General features: G+C 37.5%; 1 protein-coding gene across 1 annotated transcript in view; it reads left to right on the top strand.

The window, feature by feature from the left end:
• The first annotated feature begins 1,221 nt into the window (after window positions 1-1,221).
• The window catches only part of LOC118837074 (contactin-associated protein-like 5), a 213,989-nt gene continuing 193,223 nt past the window's right edge, over window positions 1,222-21,987 (top strand). Inside the window, exons 1-2 of the mRNA XM_036744078.1 lie at window positions 1,222-1,234; window positions 7,129-7,285. Coding sequence (XP_036599973.1) covers window positions 1,222-1,234; window positions 7,129-7,285 — 170 coding nt within the window. The remainder of the gene's footprint in view (window positions 1,235-7,128; window positions 7,286-21,987) is intronic.

The raw sequence follows: 21,987 nt of genomic DNA on the forward strand, positions 1-21,987 counted from the left end.
TTGTGCTTTAATGTTTGCAGAGTGCTTCACAGATATCTCATTTGATCCTCACAACAACCCTGAGATACAGGTTATTAACCCCAAATCCAGCATACATGACGAAACTGAGGCAAACAGGTTAAGTGACTTTCCCGGGTTCACCCTGCTAGCAAGTGTCTGAGAGTAGACAAAATATGCATGGTTGATAGATAATTTCAGTTGCAGAAAGAATGATCTGAACCTGCCTGTTCAACAGTTCATCAGCAAGTGATTCTTGAATATTTTAAAAATTTATCCTAGGGATTATTATCATGTTAGGTTAGAGAATATCAATAAATAAGCATTTATTAAATGAATAGGGCAATATTACAAAATCAAAGGGAGTACATAAGCATTATAGGTCTTGTGGGGGTTTGGGAAAAGAGTAGATCAAGAATCCCAGCAGAGGAGTAAGTGTGGAAGGGCTGTGCTTTGTACAATGAATAGTTGGTTTCTCACACCAGTGAGACCACAGATCCATTCTGTGCTGAGTCCCACAGATACAGAGGCCAAAGATGAAATAATTCTTGCCTTCAAGGTAATAAACACATTCTAGGCCAGGGGGTATCACATCCCAATGATCTTAGTAAATTGAAAGTCAAATATTCTGGAAATCTTTAGGTCTTCTAATTCAGCAATCTGTTGCTATGCTATTTTATTATTTGCAATGTACTTTCATATATCTAATCTCACTTGATTATTAAAACAACTCTAAGGGTTAGATGGCATAGATATTAATTATTGTTCCTATTTAACATATCAGCAAATTAAAACTTAGAGAGGTTAAGTGAGTTATTTATGGTCATGCTACTAAAATGTATTGGGGCAGAGGTATGAGGGGAGCAATTGAACACATTTCTTCTAACCTGAAACATGATGCCCACGAAAGAAAACCAGAAAGATATCATTATCCCTCATGGCTACACAGATAGCGATTGGCAAAGCTGGCATAAACATCCAAGGCTTCTAGCCTAACCTACTAGGCATATGTCCTTGACACTAGACCACACAATGGCTCTGGTCAGAAGTCATATTGTAGAGCAAAAATCAGAAGTCTCCAGCAAAGGCTCTGTCTCCTTGGCTCTGATTCTCATCTATTAATGCACTACTATTCCCTTCTCTCTATTCAGACCAAATTCTGATAAGTAATAAATACTCAGTAAGGGCAGATCATTAACTAATTGTCAGCAAGTTTAGAACAGCATGGTCATGGAAGGTATACTGTAGTGACAGAAAAGGAAAAAAAAGGAAAGGAAAGACAAAGAAAATACTTGATAAAATACCATTTTGATCTTCCACATATTTCCTCCTACTCATTGCCTCCAGCAGGAGTGGGGAACTGCAGCTTCAAGGTTCTTTGACTGAATCCAGACTTCACAAATCAAGTTTGTTTTGTGATGTTTAGATTCAGTCAAAGGGCTGCACTTGAGGACCTAGAGGTCCACATGTGGCATTGAGGCAGCAGGTTCCCCACTCCTGCTCTAGGTCATTATATTATGTTATAAATAATTGTTCTTTCATTTATTTATGGTCCATATCTATGATTTCATTACTCCAGGGAATGTAAGGTTTGTGTGGATATTCCCTCCAATGATGTAAATCAAAAGCTGTTCTATACCTTAGTCTTAGAGAAAGCCCTGAGAAATTAACTGATTTGCCTGCTCACTCAGTGAGAGTATCTGTCACAGTCAGCATTTGCACCCAGATCTCCCAAAAACCAAAGCAGGTCTCTGTTCAGAAGGCCAGAGTGATGCTCAATAAATAATCTTAGGATTATGGATTTAGTATTTACCCTTATTTACCATTGGTCACATAGGCAGTGAATAGCATAATTAAGACCTAAACCCAGGCTCCTGCCATGCAAACCTGCCTCAGTGATATACAACCTCTCTGCTGGCTACTGTTCTGAGGCCAAGGTGATTGGCCAGAACTCACTATACCTAGCAAGTTCCCAGCCTCCCCACCACATTATCTTTCCTGCATTGTTCCATTCTGGCACAAACACTTAAATTCATTTTCGTTTATTCAATCATTCATTGTTTGTCTACAAAAATCACGTGAAACCAAAAGTGTAAAGTACTTGTTTTCAGTTTCCCAGTCTTCCCTATTCCTCTAAAAACCTTCTGGTTAATCAAGATCTGCCTAGATCTTCTAGGAACCAAACCACATTCTAGATAAAATTTTTATCCACCACATTTAGGCACATGTACATAGGAATATTGTTTTAGAGGATAAAGTATTTTCACATCTAAGAGTTATGAAATTTGGTCTTAATTATGTTTCTAGCTAGCTATGGGACCTTGGAAACCTTTATTTATCTCACTAGGCTTTCTTCTTTGATAAAATGGAGTTGATCTTATCCTTGATGATTTCTAATGTGTTTTCCAAACAAGTAAACTGGGGAAAGAGAGAGAGAGAGAGAGAGAGAGAGAGAGAGAGAGAGAGAGAGAGAGAGAGAGAAAGGAAGGAAGGAAGGAAGAAAGAAAGAAAGAAAGAAAGAAAAACAGCACCTAGCTCCTCTGCAGGGACTTCATAATAAGGCAATTCCTGTAAATGAAGATTAGAAGTTGCTCTGAAACTTTCTTAGAGAGCAGGCTTCAGAACTGAGTTAGTTAGTTACACAGGGTCGCACAGTGAGAATGTTCCAGAAAAGTGACTAGAAACCAGGGACCTGTGCTTCTGAATAAAAAGGTCAGCTGCCTCCCAACTATCCAACAATGACCATGATGAATAAATGCATACACACATATATGTATATTATATATATATATATATATATACACAAATGCACACATACATACATATATAATGCATACATGCACAGAGTACAAGGTTACTTCTGAGGACAAGGTTGTTTTTGAGCTTCTTTCAAAATTATCTCTGGCACTTGCAGCAATCAGAAAAGGCCTCCTACAGGATGTAGCACTTGTGCTGGACTTGGGATAAATCTGGAGATTTTAAGAAGAAGGAGTATGTTACAGGTATGAAGGAGAGCCTCTTCAAAGGAACAGATATGGGAAGTGGAATAATATTGTGAATGAGGAATTGCTTCTTATGAGGAACAGTTGTTTATAAGGTCAGTTTATATGGTAGAGTATATAAAGGGGATTAAAACTGCTAGTCTGGAAAGGGAAGCTGGAACCAAACTGTGAAGATCTTTAAATTTTAAATAGAAAAGTTTGTATTTACATTAGAAGCACTGAGGCACTTCTGGAGGTTTTGAAGGTGAGTACATAACCCAAAGCGGGCTTTAGGAAGAGGATAAGAGAGTAAGCATGCTGTAGAAGACGCAAAAACTAGATGAAATCTTGCCTCTATCATCAGGTCCTGCCTCAGCAAGTTACTAGGGAGGCACAAACATTTAGTGGAATGCACACCGGCCTTTCAGATGAGTAAATGAATGGAGGAATGACTGAGTAATAATGAAAAAAAATTCTTGCCATTTGCCATGGATTGTACTAGGGATACAAGAGCAAAAGCAGAGACAGTCCTTGCCAGCGAGGAGTCAACATTTTTATTATTCTTCCTATTAAAGAGTTCTCAAAGTTTCAAATCTTTCATTTTAAAACCCTGCCTATAGTATTCAGAGAAGCATTCTAATTGTAGTGGCTACCTGGTAGAGTAATTGGGTGCTCATCTTGAAGAGCTAAACTTAGACTGAGCTTCAAATAATTCCTAGATGTGTGACTCTGGGCAAGTCACTTAACAGCTCTCAGTCACAAGTTCCTCATGTGTAAAATAGGGATAATAGTAGCACTCACCTCATAGAGTCATTGTAAGGATCAATTAAAATAATGAATGTAAATTGCATTGCAAGCCTTTCTTAAGGCACTATATCGATGTGAACTGTTACAATTTTTTTTCTCTGACCTGTGCTTTCTGTGGCTTATATTATAATTAGCTTTGTCAGTTGTTCAAAAACAATTAACATTTTTCGTATTTTAGAAGAAATCTTTTTTCTTATTAATCAATAAATATTCTTTTGTTATTTCACATTTGGGAGAATCTGAAGAGAAAGTTTAAAAAATGTGTAGTATGTTCTAATTAGGGAAAAAAACAAGAACAAAAACTATGGTCTAGGAATCAGAATCGAGTCTTAGTCATGACTGAACCACTAGCGGTATGATTGGGAACAAGTCTCTGACCCTCAGTTTCCTTACCTGTCAGATAGAGTTAATAGTAACACAGAACCGGTTTTGTGAAAATAATCCAATTAGATTCAACAAACCTTTATGAAATGCCTTCTAGGTACAGAGGATAAAAATAGTATCCACATGTTAGGTACTGGTAAAATATATTTATATTATGAGATACATTAAAAGTCATTATAATTATGGGAGAGAAATAGAAAACTGAAATGGAACTTTACAATAGATTACTTTTTGCCTTCTCCCTTCTCTTTTCTCTCAGTCACTTTAGAGGACTGAACATTCTGTTGAAAATCAATCTATTGACACACATTCAAAACCATTATTAGGTCATTAGAAGGAAAACATTGGACTCTCGTGGGTGTCACAAAGAATGATGATTTAGAAACAAAATTAAGCCCCAGGCAGTTCATTTGGTTTCTACCAGGTTAAAACAAAAAAAAATAAAGGTTGGAGAAAGCATAAAAAAGCAATTTGTGTACCAGAAATTCATTTGTAAATAAGTTGTGTGTTTCCATGGGAAATTTGATCCAATTTCCAATGATTTCAATGGGGGTAAAGTTCCCAGATGAGGCTAACCAAACTTGGGAATCCTTCCCAGCCCATCCAAACCTAGTCACTACTAGGCCCAAGAGAACAGCCTGGACAAGGGCATTCTCTGTCCAGAACCCATAATATTTTTAATTCCTACAAACCCCTCTTCACTTTTTCCCTTTGGGGTCCTGGCTGGACCCTACACACCCACCGTCTCTATCTCCATGAAATATCTGTTCTACTCTTAACTTCTGGGTTAATATCCTTTTCATAGACCATAACCTCTGGTTATGGGGGATACTTGACTACTTATATCCCTACAAGCTTTCTAGGAAGATGAAGGATAACTGGCATTACTAGCTACCCTGACACTACTCCCTAAGGACCACTGGAACATAAGAGCTACCTTCTTGTATACAAAAGACCACTTTCCCTTTGGTCTTCTACTGTATCTGAAGAACCATTAGATCCTTCCATCTTCCCAGCAACTATACCCCCCCCATAAGTGTCATCTGGGTCATCTAGGTGGCCCAGTGGATAGAGTGATGCGCCTAAAATCAGAAAGACTCATTTTCTAAAGTTCAATTCTGGCCTCATATTTACTCACTGTGTGACCCTGGGCAAGTCACTTAATTCTGTTTGCCTCAGTTCCCTATTTGTAAAATAAGCTAGAGAAGGAAATGCCAAACCACTCCAATATCTTTGCCAAGAAAATCCCAAATGAGGTCACAAAGAGTCAGACACAACTGAAATGACGGAAGAGCAACAAAATGTGTTATTTCCTTCAAATGGAATGGCGATTCCTTGAAAGTAGGTGCTATATCAATTTTGAATTTATTTCCCCAGGGCTTGGCACAATACTTAGCATAGGGTAAATGCTTTATAAATCCTTTTTTATTCATCAATCAATTAGTTAATTTATTCATATTATAGCTAAAGCTGAGTACTAAGCTTGGGTCTTGTGGGGTGTGATGTGGATGTGCAATAAAGGAGAAAAGAGTAGGAAAATTTTTCACCCTTTAACCTATGTTCAAGGCTGATTCTAATCAGAATTTAGAAAAGGGCTAAGATTATATTTGTCATACTCTTCCCTTAATTTTTGAACCCTTCCCAAGTCCTAGCACATCTCTTCCCAGGGTTTTAGTTGCCCTCATGTTACCCTAAGCCCTTTACCTGATATATAAGTGTGTGTATGTATGTAGATGTGTATATATACATATATGTATGTATATGCTTGTCTATATGTCTATATGCATATATGTAAATATATGTGTATATCCATCTATGTTTTGTGCATGTGTAGACATACATATCTAAAGGCCTAAAAACCAGATATGCCAACTCTTTTGAAGTTCTGTTGCTTTCTTGACCTTTGTATGTTTATTCAATTTTGTTTTCCTAAAATGATTCCTATACCATCACAGAGAAATGGGATTACCCTGATAGTGGTGGCAAAATAGGAGCAAGTTACACTGGAATTTTTTACTATATAGTTTTTTTAATAGTTGCTTGTTTATAAGTCAGTAATTGTCTTCACCATACAACCTTGATTAATCAGAAGCCAATTGAATATGATCCTTAACCAAATTTCTTTTTTTCCTATCCCACTTCAGGAAAAAAGAATGGGAGGCGACTATGAATTTTTGGAATGTTGCTTATATTATTGTTGATGTGTTGGTTTTATGAAATTGCTTTTTTCTATTTAAATCTTTATTACAAGAGATGGCTTACTACATTAGGAAGAGGGTAGGGGTATATTCAGAAATGAAGGTGAAGAAAAAAACAAAGATATTAATAAAAATAAGATCCAATGAAGCCAATTATAAGAAAATGTAATACTGTCTAGGATGTATTAAAACCATTTTCTAGAGGAAATCCTCTGGTTATTGTGCCTACTGCTCAATCTCTTTCTGCTGCACTCATTATCTTATTCATATAAAATCCTAGACAGTGGCTAGCAATGCTCAGGACCTTAATACTAAGGTTTTAAAAGATCCTTAACCATAAAGAAAAATTAAATTATGTTTGTTAAATTGCCTCTAATAAGACAAGAAAATGCATTCATACAATTTTGAAAAAAATTGAAAACAATTTTAAAATAAGCAGAGTTAAGGCTAAAATGATTTCAGTCTAATATTGCTTTATCTCTAAATATGAGTTATACACTCTGATCATTCCAATTTTCAAATTCTTCCCATATATATGTACCCAAATCCAGAACTGAGATTACAAAACTATACTCACTTATACTATCTCATCTAGTTTAGGAAATGAGAATTGTAATTTCTGTATGTGTGTGTTTGTGTGTGTGTATGAATGTGTGTGTGAAAGAGAGAGAGAGAGAGAGAGAGAGAGAGAGAGAGAGGGAGAGAGGGAGAGAGATCCATTGAGTCTACACTCTCTGATCTGTGTGATCTTTGTCTTCCAGATGGCATGCCTTTTACGTGGTGGATTGGAAGAGCCAACGAAAGGCATCCCTACTGGGGAGGTTCCCTTCCAGGGGTCCAGCAATGTGCATGTGGGCTAGAGGAGAGTTGCATAGACATGAGGCACTTCTGCAACTGTGATGCAGACAAAGAAGAATGGTAAGAGGGTTATTTGCTTTTAATTCTAATTTTTGAAAGAGCCATAGCTGGGAAACTTAGCATGAGATACTGTTAAAATTTAGATTCCACATCCTTAGTTTGAAAACTTCTTGAAGAATTGCCAGTTCCTGTGATTGTTCACAATTATTAATGAGGTTTATAACAAAAAGAAAATACATTGTAAGAGTTAAATATTTTTTTCTTGGTGATCTGAAGCTCCCCTGTTGTGAAGTAAAATATTTGAGCATGATTCCGTGGTAAGTGTTTGGGAGTACTACTTATCTCTTTGTGAATTAGATCAGCCTTCTATAGTGTGTGAAGCATGGATATTGAGTTTTTGTTTGTTTTTAATTTTTAAAGTAATTTGCTATATTTTTTCTTTCTATTCTTCCTTGACCAATGACATAATCATCAGTCAATTCTACCCAAGCTATCAATACTAACAAAAAGAGATTCCAGCCAGTTTTGTATAATAGTAAAAACTGTTTGAATTTGGGAGATCTGGTTTTAAATTTGAGCTCTCACACTAGTTGTGAGACTGAGTCAGTTACTTCACTGCTCAAAGCCAAAATGTCCTCTTCTGCAAGATGACCATAGTAGGTATAATACCCATCTTTAATATTTGCTATGAGGAAAGGACTTTGTAAATCTTAATGTATTATGTATGTGGTTACTATTATATATACAATAAGTATAACTCTTCAAAGTTCAAAAGCAAACTAACCAATATGGATGTGTCCTGAAATGCATAGTCAAAAATATGTAAACATTTTATAGCTCATATTTCAGGCATTATATTTTTAATATTGATACTCGATTAGTAATTAATAATGGAAAATTTTGTATGTTGTATCTATATGAAAGGTGACAACATAATAGAAAATAGAATTATTCTTTATATTAGAAACAAATTACAACATGTATTCAAATTCTGCCTCTCCATCATAATAGTTTGTAGCCCTTGGCAAGTCAAATTTTCACTGGGAAAACTTCTATGATTATTAATTAGAGAGAGTCTCAAATTTTGATTAGTATAGAGATTTTAAACAACATAGATTACCCTTCATTGATGAAATCACAAGTCTTGACCTATCCATGTCATCACTCGCTCTCAAAAAAAGGGTCTAGATAGGGAGGTATACACTAGTGAAATGATTTACTTTACGTATTAGCCAACCTCTAAAACCTCGTTCAGGCTTCAGAATTTTTTTCATTTAAAAAATCATTTGAAGAGTCATTAATTCCTTTTAGGTACTACTTTAATTTTTAGAGAATATTCTTTATTTAAATGTTCCCTTTAACTTTGACCCATTTTTTCCTAACTCTGCTTTTTGGGTCCAAGCAAAATAGTTCTAACCCTTTCACAGTATAACCTTTTAAGGATTTGAAGATATATTTCTCTTTTGTCTTTTCTTCCACGGGTTAATGAATACTGTTTCTTCAACCAATACTAATAAAATGATTTCATTCTTTTTGCCACCTATATTATTTAGTACCCAATACAATATTCCACATGTGTTCTGACTAGGAAGAATTGCATCATCCATTGTATCATTGATCCAGAACTGAAAAACTTTTTAGAGTCCATCAATACTCTCTGTCTCATTTTAGAGATAAGAAAGCTGAGGCCTAGAGAGGTTCAGTGATTTGCCCAAGGCCACATAGGTCCTAACACTACAGATAGAGTGCTCTTCTCACATTCTATGTTTGCTATTCTCTTGATCTAGATAATATCCTTCTCAAAATAAGCCTAAGATCACATTAAGGTTTGTTTATTTTTTGGCTACAATGATGCGATGGTATTAGCTCATATTGAAGTTTTTTTTTATTTTTTGGTTTGTTGTTTTTGGTGGTTGTCTGGACCTATAATTTCATTGGCATACAGATTTGGAAAAGGTGACACTTGATAGACTAATGTATATTGGTACCTACTCTGTAATTTATAGTCTTTTTACCTGAGGTACTCAGAATTTGAATGTCTTGCCCAGAGTCACAAAGCTTATATGGATTAGTTCAGACTGGAACCTAGATCTTCTTATCTCTATATATAGTTTTCTTTCCATGACACTACTCTGTCTCTTATACTGAGTTTATAATTAAACAGATACTTTAGCAAAATGAACATTGTCTAGCCATTTCAAACAGCCTATATTTGTGTAATTGATTTTTTTGAGAGAATCTAACTGCAGAACTTTATATTTAGCCCTATTAAATTTACAATTATCCCTATTAAATGTCATTGTATTTGGTTCAGCTCGTAGTTCTGACCTATCAAAATCAATTTGGATCTTAATTCAATCATCCAAAGTGTTAGATATCCATCCCAGCATTCTGTCATTTGTAAAGTTGCTGAGCATGCCATCTCAGCCTTCATTCAAGTCACTGACAAAAATGTCAAACTTAACAGTGCTAAGAGAATAGGTCCTCCTTTATGACTTGTAGATGTTTCTCCCTCCTGAAATTCTACATTCCCATTTCCAGTTACCTGAGTAGTCAGTGGCATGGTTTGTGAGGTAGTATTGGACACTCATCTAGGTGCTCAAGAAAGTTGCTATATTTTAAATATGTTAAAAAAGATGTTCTTGGTATCCTTGATGAGGGCTAGAGAACAGGTCACTGAGTGATTATATTAATGATACTCCCTATTGTAATTTTGTATTTGTAATTTTCCATTGTAATTTTCCTTCAAATCCCAATAAGATCTCCCTCTTTTTCTGTCTCCCTCTTTGTCTCTGTAATTCTTTCTCTGTCTGTCCCTCTTTCTTCTCTCTTCTCACTCTCTCTCTCTGTCTCTCTTTATGTCTCTCTGTCCCTCTGTCTCTTTCTGTGTCTCTGTCTCTCTCTCTGTGTATATAGTTATATACATATATATATATACATATATATATATACATATATATATGTATGTCCATCTACCTCAGAGAAGCTCAAAAAAGGGATATTCAAATATTATTTTTCCTTAAAGGGAGTATTGTCATTCTCATATGGTATCACAATTACCAGAATAATTGCTCTGATATTTACTGATACAATAGGTCTGAAAACAGGAGTCCTTGTGCTGCTTAGTGATCAGGAAAAAGTGTGTGTGTGTGTGTTGGGGGGGGGTAGGTGGGAGGATGTTCTCTGATAGTGGGTCTTCTCATGGTAGAGATCAAAGATATGAGGCCCTGCATTGGCAGCAATGGGAATGTAGGTACAATAATAATGACAACATTCATTATAATAGCTCTTAAAACCTAGCGTGTGTATAGCACTTTAAGGTTCATAAAGTTATTCCCATTTTAAAGATGATATAACTGAGGCAGACAGAGGTTAAGAGACTTTCCCAGGGCCACACACCCATTAAATGGCTAAGGCTACATTTTAACCCAAGTCTTCCGGACTCCAGGTTCAGCTCTTTATCACTATGTGTATATGCTAAGTGCTTCTATAGAGAATCATACTATATGGTTGTTCTTGTAGAGAGGATAATTGGGCATGTGTATATAACATTTTATGCAGCAGTCAAGATAACTACTTAGTTGACTTAGGAAGGCCAGTTCTTTCACTGTTAAAGAACTAAGTCTAATTCTTCAGTATTGCTATTGTTTAGGACAGCCGCAGTCTGATATATGTTGATGATATATATGCCTATTCTCTTAGTCACTAAGATCAACAAGGTAGCCCAGCAAAGACAAGGTGCAACAAGTGGAAAGTTGCAACTGAATCACTTAGGGGAGGGATTCTGTTTATTGTCACTTTTTTTCCTTCCTTTTCCATTCACTTGAAGAGGGGAAAAATGTAGTTTGCAGATAAATTGGGAACCTGAGGAAAATTAGATTGGTGTTATATTGTGGAGGAGTTTGAAGTTTATTGGGTATGTAGAAATGAGTCATTGAAGAATTTTGAGCATTGGAGTGATGCGAACACAACCATTTGTAAGAAAGACTGTTCCAATTGTTTTCTGAATAGTGAAATGGTGATGGGAAAGAAAAAAAAAACGGAAAGAACAGTTAGGAGGTATTTGAAATAGTCCAACAATGTTGTAATGAGCTTTAACAGAAGATAATTGATGAGCAAACTGTAGACAGTTGCCCCAGATCACATTAGTTACTGACAGAGACAGGACTAGAACCCAGGTCATCTGACTTGTTCTTCCATCATTTATCCTTTCTGTACTCGCAACTCTTCTAAGCATTAGCCAAATGACCATAAAACTCAATATCAGTAGCATAAAGGGTTTAAACCCCACATTATATAGTACACTTCTTTTATTAACCTCCATCCAAATTATCATTCAAAGAAGACTCATATGTTAAGTGAATATCTCCTTATAATGCTTCTTACAGCTGTGCAATTTTGGAGAGGATACAGTTTTATCTTGAGGTTATCCTTTACCAAGTTATCAATCAATCACCCAACCAGCCAGAGAAGAGTAAAATTGCCTCTTCCCCTTTCTTTTCTTGTAGTCTACATGAATTCTCAATCCACACATATGTCCTCTAGCATATGGCTAAGTCTAGCAGAGTAACCTTTTCCAAGTGAAAAAGAAGGCCAGGGTGTTCTGTTTGTCATTCTCATTAGGGAATTGAGGCTAAGCTCCTGCTTTTGCTATTCTGTGTTTTACTTGTCTAAGAGCAAGAAATCATCTTCAGATCTCTGGTTTCAGGGAGAAAAATTCCTGACAGAGACAGCTTAAGTTCTAAACAGGCTGATATGGAATGAAATGGCTTTGTACATTCTACAATTTAAATCCCTGGCAGCAAGGAAGCAGTCAGCCTAGGAACCTGCTGGGAAATGAACTGAGTTTGAAATGTGTATTTATTTATTTATTTTTAGGCAATTGCTTGAATGGAATAGGACCTCACTATAACTGTATAACTAACTAGGCATTTTAGGGAATTCTTAAATGTAGACAAAACTAAGAAGTAATCAGATTTTTTTTCTTTTGTTCCTGTCACAACCTCTGGCTTCTCAAAGTGCTACCCTTAATCTATGTGCACAGTACCCATATGCTGACCCTTGAGGTCTCCAGTCAAAATCATCCTTTCAGCAGCCTTTCAAGATCCTCATCACCCACTAAACATATACATATACCCCTAATCAACACTTGCCGATTCTTTAGACCTGTGATGAGCAGGCCTTATTCAGGCTAGTACCCTGTGAATTTATCTCTACTCACGATGACATACTGCCTCTTAGCATTTAAAGCCCTTGACACCTCTCTGTAGACTAACTTTCTAAGCTTATCATACATTACTCCCCTTCACATACAGTATGTTCCAGGCACAGTGGCTTTCTAACTCTTCTTCACACATTTTAGATTAGTTGGCAATCCAACTGCTGCACAATGGTCAACAATAACCAATTAATGTTGAACAAAGCACTCTCTTTACCCTTCTTAGCAGGTTCCTTCAGCCACTCCTCCCCTGACCTAATAGTTCTGCATCAGTTAGGAATTTCTCTGTTCCATTGAGAAGACTCTCAATATATTACTAGATGGATTCATGTCAAAAGATGCTACAGTATCATATGTGGTCATTTGATCACCTCATGCGTCAAATTTGCATAGCCATTCTCCTACATTAACCATGAGGTGAGCCATGATGCTATCTCATCCCGGTTACCAGCTATGCTGGATATAATGGACAGGGCTCTTTTAAAAGCTAGCTCTCTATTGGTTTAGGTTCTGTGTTAGAATGAAATGGGATGCATACAGGCCCTTAAATATTTTTAAAATAATTTTAAATAATTACTTAACTTCAACAGAGAAAAGATTAAACAAGAACCACTCTTAGCTTGAGTATATCTCAAGTAGGCTTGTCTACATCCATGGGAAGACTCATTCGGTCAACAGGACAAGGTATGGTAAGTTGTGAAGTCTTGAGATATCCAGTTTGAGACAGCCCCAGGCTTGCTCAAATTCAAACAGATAGTAATTAGCAGTGGCAGGATTTGAAAACAGGTTTTCTTAACTTTAAATCTAATGCTATGCACTACACCATATTTCCTTTTGGCATTTAAAACTCTTTACAATCTGACTGCAGCCTACCTTTCCAAGACAAACTGGCTTTACTGTTGCTCATATGCACTATTTCACATCTCCGTGACTTTGTGTAGCTTGTTTCCACACCTAGGATGCACTCTATCCACACATCTGCCTCTTTGGAATCATTAATGTCTTTCATAGCTCAGCGTAAAGACCACCTTCTACATGAAGCCTTACCTGATCCCTTCCATCTGCAAGTACCTCTCCTTCTCCATAGAAATTACTATGTATGTTTGTATATTTGTGGTGTGTTTGTGAATGCACACCTGCACGTGTTTATGTGTATATGTGTGTGTGTGTATGTTTTTGTGTACTTAAATGTGTATACATTTCATCAATGAGAGCAGTGGCCGTTCCATTTGTTTCTCTGTAACCTCAGTGCTTAGTACTTTAGTAGGTACTTTGTTACGAGCTTCCGAAGCCTCAGAACTATGCCGAACAAGATGGTGAAATGACTCCGTTTATTATTTCAGCAAGCAGCACATTTATACCTTTAGTGACGTAGGTACATTCTTTGGTTACGTGGGTGAAGGATAGGTGAAAACTCAATACACCTGGGTCCTAGGACCGCCCTGACTCCACCTACTCTCCTCCCCTTCTCTTCCCGTGCTACCCGAAGCTCCCTGCGGGCAGTTAGTCCAGGCAAAGACCGGAAACTCCACGTGGTCAGGCAGCCGGAAGTTCCACATGCTCTGCCAGAGAGCCGGAAGTTCCACGTGGTCAGGCAGGTCCGACCTGGAATTGCCAGGGAGGCAACAAAGGCGAGACCCTTCCTCCTGGCTCCACCCACATCCCAAAGCCCTGAGTTTATCTCAGCAGGCCCCTGGGCCCAGAGGTCTGAGGAGAGCAAGGCTCAGCTCTAACTCGGCCCGTAACAGTACTTAATAAATGCTTATTGGTTGAATGATTTATTAATTGGTGAAGAAACTAAAGCTCAGAGGGTTTTAATTACTTTCCCAAGGTCACTACATGGCAAGTTACAAAGTTCAGACTAGAATCCAAATCTTTATTGAAGTGCATGCTTCTGAGAAGTATGTTTGAGGGAATTGAGGAGAAAAAAAACCAGGAAGAAATAACAGCCCCAATCACATCAGAAACAAATTCACTTCTTCTTGAGCTCAAATGATTAAAAGTAATGCCTAACTCAGCACCTGAGCCAGATGCTACCTCTGACATCCTGTTTAGCAGTCTTCTGAGTGGCTGCCATTCCAGCGGAGAGGAAAGGCAAATAGCAATAGTAAAGACTGTGTGGAGAACTTTCCTTTTCCTTTTAATGACTCAGACTGTCAGCAGCATTGGAACTGGGTGTTTTCTGACACTACTCTTTTAGACTGATAGGTTGTTGAAAGTAGAAAAGGAAAGCAGACATGGTGACAACTCTGTTCCATATTCACTGAAAATAGCAAATGAGTGAATTGTTTGTGTGGGAGATGGGTTAAACAGTCATGTCCTTGTACTAGAGAGATGCGGGAGGAGTGGGGGAAGGAGAGTGAATGAAGAAATGGAAATTCAGTGTTAATAGCCAAAGGTTATCTCCTTTTAATGCCCCACAGTTTAAATAAGTTATTCCTAGTACAATCAAATCAGAAGCTCTTTTCCCCAGATAAAGAACATTAGAGAGATTTTTTTGGGGGTGAAAGAGATCTTAGAGATCAATACTAATTTAACTCTCTTTACAGATGAGGAACTGAAGCCCAGAAAGGGGAAGTGTCTTGTCCAAGGTCATAGTAGCTAAGCTTAGAGTAGGAGTTTGTTCTTTTGATTCCCAGTCTGATGTTCCTTCCCCTAACCCCCCTGTTTCCTCAGTAATTGTTTTGCTACAGAAATACATGTATCTTTATTTTATCTTTAACAATGGCACTGTCTTCCATTTCCCATCCATGCACATGCCGTTTTCTTATAAAACTGTATGGAGAGAGGGAGAGGGAGAGAGAGAGAGAGAGAGAGAGAGAGAGAGAGAGAGAGAGAGAGAGAGAGAGAGAGAGACAGAGAGAGAGAGAGAGGGAGAGAGAGAGAGAGAGTATCTGTATCTATCTAGATACACACGTGTATAATATAGGGGTACCTATACATGTATATATTGTATATAATGTATAGGCCATGTATACAAACATGCAATGTATGTATATGCATATGTAAATGTATATGTACATGTATATATACACACGAATTCCCTAGGCATTATGTATAGATAGACATCATATATATGATATATGTATGTATGTATATATATGCATCTACACTGAAATTACACACACTTGTGTTTATTATATGTATGATATATGACATTTTTGTGCACTGTGGAATGTGTTTTTATATATATATAGTATTAAGGTATGTGTCTATACACACATATACATACCATATAACCTTTTTACCACACCAAATATAACACATATATATGTATATATATATATATATATATTCACAGATATATACACATGTGTATATATAATGTCAATGTTTACATGATAATTTTATATGGATATACATTTGTAGGTATATAGAATAATTATGTGGGCACTGAAATTTGGAGCCTATTTTGATAACAAAGGAAAAACACATATTCTTCTTTTTCCCTTAAAGAACTGAAAAAAGTTACAGCTATCTTTTAGAATTTAGAATCCATACATTTAAAGAAATGTTCACTAGCCTTCATGTGTGGCTCTCTAACTTTGTGTAGAACTATCCAGTTTTTGTTATTTGTTGTTATTGGATCCATGATTTTATTGGTGTAGGGAAAAGCTCAAGAAAATACTCTCTCCAGCAAACCAATGCTCAGTGCATTGTTTGGATAGTAGCAAATTTTTGATAGAAGCTTGCTGATTAATTGGATTAAGATCTATATCTTTTTTTTCCACAATCTATAGTTTAAAATAGGCACCTTGGATGCTAAGAGATTAAATGATTTGCCCAGGGTCATGTAACCATTTTGTCCCAGAGGTGGAATTTTAATCTAGGTCTTCCTGAATGACAGGCAAACTCTCTATCCAATATTCCACAAAGAATTTCATATCTATATAAGTGATAAACAATATTCATCCTATATCATAAATTATCTTTTTAACATGACTATAGAGATGAACCTTTAGGAAGAAATGATTTTATTTCTTCAAGTAGCAACATAGCTTAGTATGCCAGATGTGGAATCTGGAAGACCTAAGTTCAAATCCCATTTCTTAAAATTATTAGCTGTGGGGCCAAGAGCAAGTAACATAATCTTTCAAAGCTTCAGTTTCCCATCTGTAAAATGTGGATAATACTTATAGTACCTACCTGAGAGGATTTTTGTGATCCTTAAATGAGATTGTGTATATAAAACTTAAAGGATTGAAAAATGTCAGCTGTTATTGGTAGTAAGAGCCTAGAAATACTTTGCCCCTCACTTAGTATTCACAATAATAGTGCATTTGAGACAATAGGTAGAAACACTTTAAGTCCTTAGCAGGGAGGCACTATATAAATCCTAAGTGGTTTGGGTTTTAGTGTTTCATCACAGATGCTGCTTTTAGGCCTGTTAGCCATCTGGTGTTCCTCTTCCTCCAAAACCTTTCCCAAGTTCCCTGTGTTTTTCTCAGGCTATGAATTCCCAATTTGTTCATATTTCTATGAAAAGAACCTGTTTGTAGAACCTATAAAATAGTAGAAGGCTGATCATATTTTGTTTGGTGATACATCCCTCTTTTTTCCATCAATCTTATCCTTTCTATTGATCACAAATATTCCTTATTACCATTTCATGACCGTTACATGGTTAGTGTCACACACTGTGTCTTCAGGAAGGGAGAGCACTGAGAAACTATTATTAGCCAGGCTAACTGGCTGTTCTATGATAGGTAAGTACTTGTAGTAGGAGGGCAGAGTTTATAATCTCAAAGAGGATCATAAACATGTCTGAAAGGTTCGGAACCGCCGGATATAAGAAACTCTCAAAGTAGAAGGCAGAAGAATCAAAACATATATTTAGGCTCCACAGTAACCAACCCATGAACCAGCAACCCCATTTTGATATATTGATCAAAAGCTTCCAGGCCCAATAAGTACGCCCTGAAAGAGTAACCAGGAGGCTACAGAGAAGCATGATTGCATAAAGCAAAATCATGCTTCCCCCTCTATGGTAAAAAGATTACCCACTGGCCTGAAGTCTTTGTTCAGCTTCCTCCCGTAGGTCAGCTGTGCTACTGGCAGCTCCTGCTTCGGCTGTGGCTATAGCCATAGCAGCCTCTGGCTCCAACAGGAGCTGCTTTTAACCATCTGGCTTTTGCGGGGGTGTAAGGTACGCCGGGGAAAGCACAGGTTCTTTCAATCTGCTTAAGCAAGGTGAAGGGGTTGACTGGGAAAGCACAGGTTCTTTCCATCAGCTTAAGCAAGGGAAGCAAGGTGAAGGGGCCGACAAGCTTACTCCAGTCCAACATACAAACAGCATTCAGTTCAGGGGAAAAAGCCAAACTAGTCAAGGGCACTTGTTGACTAAGTGCTAAGGAGCCCATTTTTGGTTGCCAATACACTCCACCCCTTGTTATAGGATACATAATCTAATCAGCCATGTATCCTAGAACATACATTGTGATCCAATTACAAAGGAAACTAAAACATATCATTCATTATAAAGCAAAACATATCATTTGGTGACATTCCTAAATATTGGTTTATGATTCAAATGTGATCCACCCCTAGGTCCCAGCAAGATAATCTCTTCAATCAATCATCCCAAAAATAATTATTAATAATTCAAATGTCCACCCCTAGATCCTTGTATCCATTACATAGGATCAATAATATCATAACAATAAAACAACACAGCAAGGATAACACAAAATAAGTAAACAGAACACTCTCATCATTCCCACCCCCCTTGAACGATTGGGGCTCAAAATCTTGGGGCAAGGGGTGAAGATCTCATTTTCCATAGCTTCTTCATGCTGAAATTGGATGTAGAGATGGCCCTGCCCCCAAAAAGTCCCATTCCAGAGGTCAGTTCTTTAACGAGCTGGCAGGAATTCCAAGAATGCGATGTGCTTAGGCAGTCACCAGAAAGTGCAGGGTGCTTAAGCCTAAAGGAAACAAAACTAGCAACAAGGTTAGCCAAAACAAAGGACAAAAAGAGTAGACAAGTATGGACTATTTTCTTCAAATAAAATCATCTCAAGTTTGGTTGAGATTTCAGTTATGCAAAGATCCAACATCAGAGCCAAACTCAGGTGGGAAATGTTTCTTTTCAAAAGGAACATAATGAGGAAGCCAAGAGGATCCCACCCTAGATAGAGACTAAGATTGTCCTCTCAGCCTTTCCCCAGATGTACAAGGAAACACAATGGGAAAATTAAACTAAGAGGATCCCATCCTACATAGAGACTAGGATTGTCCTCCCAGCCTTTCCTCAAATGTACAAGTTTTCATCTGTTAATCACACAAGGTCACCTTCACTCTGAGTGGCTTGTGGGCTTGCAGGAGCAGTTCTTATTTCCCTATTTCTCCTGTTACCAAGTCCTTTATCTCTATACATTCTATATAGTTCATTGGTTGGAATTCCATCTATCATTTCAAAACCTACCCCTGCTCTCAATAGAGCAGTAAACATTTCTTTCCTTGTTACTCTCCTTTGGCGCCAAGTTTGCTGGTTATTCACCCTTTTCTCTCGAGGAGATCTATCCCTTCCCCAGTCACCTAAGTCATGTAACTGTAAAATCTTATTTATCACTGTTGTAAGACGGCTCCCTACTTCTCCAAGTAATAAATTCAAAATTAGTTGTTTATAAGCAGGGGGAGCTGTCCTAATTATTAAATTCCTATGAGGCAGTCCCATTGGATCATTGTAATATTTGTCTGCAGTTCCTATCATAATGGCAGTCTTCATTACCTCCTCCTTTAGTCTCATGATACAATCTCTAAGTGAATACCAGGGTCTGTGCTCAGTGGGCCACATAGAATCAGTAGCATATCTCTTATTGCATCCCACAGCGGCTAATGCCAACAGAGTAGTCCTGCTATCACCATCTCCTTGCTGATGATGTTCCCTAAAAGCTTGTTGAACTAGAGGATCATGGCTGATACCTATGAATCTCATGCAGTCTGTCCTATCTACTGATATTCCACTGGCCCCTTGATCACTGAGTCTTACCATCCAAGATATCAATGGTTCTCCTATTCTTTGGCTGAATCTACTCAAAATATCTGTGACCTCTTGCGGTGAGAAATCTTCCTGAATTTCCCTTGTAACTGAATCTTCACCTCGGGTTTCTGTCTTCCTCCTTTGTATGGGTCGAGCCCTTGTCTGATCATTTAACCATCTCCTGTTCTCTGTGTGAGGGACATCCTGAACCCCAGTAGTGTTTTGTGCCTCAGCCCCTAACATTGTCTCATTTTCCCCCCACTCACTTCCTCTGCCACCATGGCTAGGACGAAGCAGGCAGTCAGGCTCTTTCTGGGCTGGGTTGAAATGCACTCTGGGCTTTTTTGGTCTCCTGTTGCTCTTAGCCACATTAATAGAAAAGTTCTCATTTGAGTCAGTTTGGTCTCCTGCTATCTGAGATTCCCCTTCTTGCTGTGGGGTAGGAGTGCCCCCATGTCTTTCACTTAATCTCAATCTTTCGTATACTAGCCGGTAGGCTGATAACACTATCCAGCTTTGCCTAGATAGTGATGCCCCTGACTGAATCCCAACTTCTTGTAAACACTTTTCTAAATCCCTAGGATCTCCTCTCCGTAGCCTTGGTTCCCAGTTTTCACAGGGTCCAGCTTTTTTAGCCAATTCTTTTGCTAGGGAGGAATAAAATGGATCCTCCCATCCTGGGATATTCATCTCTTCCTCTGGAATTGTTCTGCTTCTAAATAGAGATCTTATACCTAGCGATCCCATCCTCGTCGCCAAATGTAGTAGGAGGGCAGAGTTTATAATCTCAAAGAGGATCATAAACATGTCTGAAAGGTTCGGAACCGCCGGATATAAGAAACTCTCAAGTAGAAGGCAGAAGAATCAAAACATATATTTAGGCTCCACAGTAACCAACCCATGAACCAGCAACCCCATTTTGATATATTGATCAAAAGCTTCCAGGCCCAATAAGTACGCCTTGAAAGAGTAACCAGGAGGCTACAGAGAAGCATGATTGCATAAAGCAAAATCATGCTTCCCCCTCTATGGTAAAAAGATTACCCACTGGCCTGAAGTCTTTGTTCAGCTTCCTCCCGTAGGTCAGCTGTGCTACTGGCAGCTCCTGCTTCGGCTGTGGCTATAGCCATAGCAGCCTCTGGCTCCAACAGGAGCTGCTTTTAACCATCTGGCTTTTGCGGGGGTGTAAGGTACGCCGGGGAAAGCACAGGTTCTTTCAATCTGCTTAAGCAAGGTGAAGGGGTTGACTGGGAAAGCACAGGTTCTTTCCATCAGCTTAAGCAAGGGAAGCAAGGTGAAGGGGCCGACAAGCTTACTCCAGTCCAACATACAAACAGCATTCAGTTCAGGGGAAAAAGCCAAACTAGTCAAGGGCACTTGTTGACTAAGTGCTAAGGAGCCCATTTTTGGTTGCCAATACAGTACTGAAAACTTCTTGTGGCTCCATGTGGTCTTCCTTCAAGTCCTTCTTTGATCCTAAATAAAGGGACTTGAGTGATAATAACTGTAGCAATTATAGAACCAAGAAAATTTTGAATGACTTGATCAAGAAAGGGACCTTTCTTAGCTAAATATTTCTAATGGAAAGATTGAAAGCATAAGATAAGAAAAAATCCTTATAGAAGAAAAAAAATTCTAAAAGACAAGTCAAATACCTAATAAATATAAGTAGAAAACACTAGCAAAAGATAAAAAAAGCAGATGGGAGAAAAAAAGGAGCTGAAAAAAAGAAATAAAGTATTAAAGCATAGCACTTAGAAGGAAAATAAACAGCCTGGAAGAGAAATGTAATACCTTCCTAGGCAGTGAGCATGCTGAAAAATAGAAAGGAGCAAAGAGTACATAAAATTCTAAAGACAGAACAGGAACTAGTAAAATAAAGGGAAAAACTTGAAAAATTAGAACACAATAATTTACCTAATATTGAAAACATATTACTTGGAAAACAGAATGAGAAGAGATAATTAAAAAAGAATACTGGACTCTTTCAAAAACAAAACAAGAAATATATAAATATGTTTCAATAAATACTGAAAGAGAATATCTCAGAACTATTAGAATAACAAGTCAATAAGATAGAAAGACACTGCCTGAAAGAAATAGCTAATTGAGCAAACAGAAGATCTGTATGAATAGCTATGAAGTGAGGTGAACTCAACCAGGAGAATAATTTATATAATAACAGCATTGTAACAAGAGAACAGTTTGGAAAGCCTTAAGGATTCTGATCATTGTAATGACCAATTATGAATCCAGAAGACTGAAGATGAAGCATGCTATTTACCCTCTGACAAAGGGTTCAGATTAACATGGCAAATGTGGGGGACTCATTTTGCCTAACTAATCCATATTCCAGTGGAGGGGAGGAAAAGAAAAATAAATGCTTGTTAACTGAGCAATAAAATACATTTTTTAAAAGAAAAAATATATAACAAAGATGGAAATGTAATAGCTAATTACAAATGTTCTAATCAAAGAAAAAGTATTGCAAGGTTACATAATAAAGATTTCTAGAACAAAGGAATTATAATCAAAATCATACAAGAGTATGAAGCAATATTG

The sequence above is a fragment of the Trichosurus vulpecula genome, chromosome 2 (genome assembly GCF_011100635.1).
Source record: "Trichosurus vulpecula isolate mTriVul1 chromosome 2, mTriVul1.pri, whole genome shotgun sequence".
NCBI lineage: Eukaryota > Metazoa > Chordata > Mammalia > Diprotodontia > Phalangeridae > Trichosurus > Trichosurus vulpecula.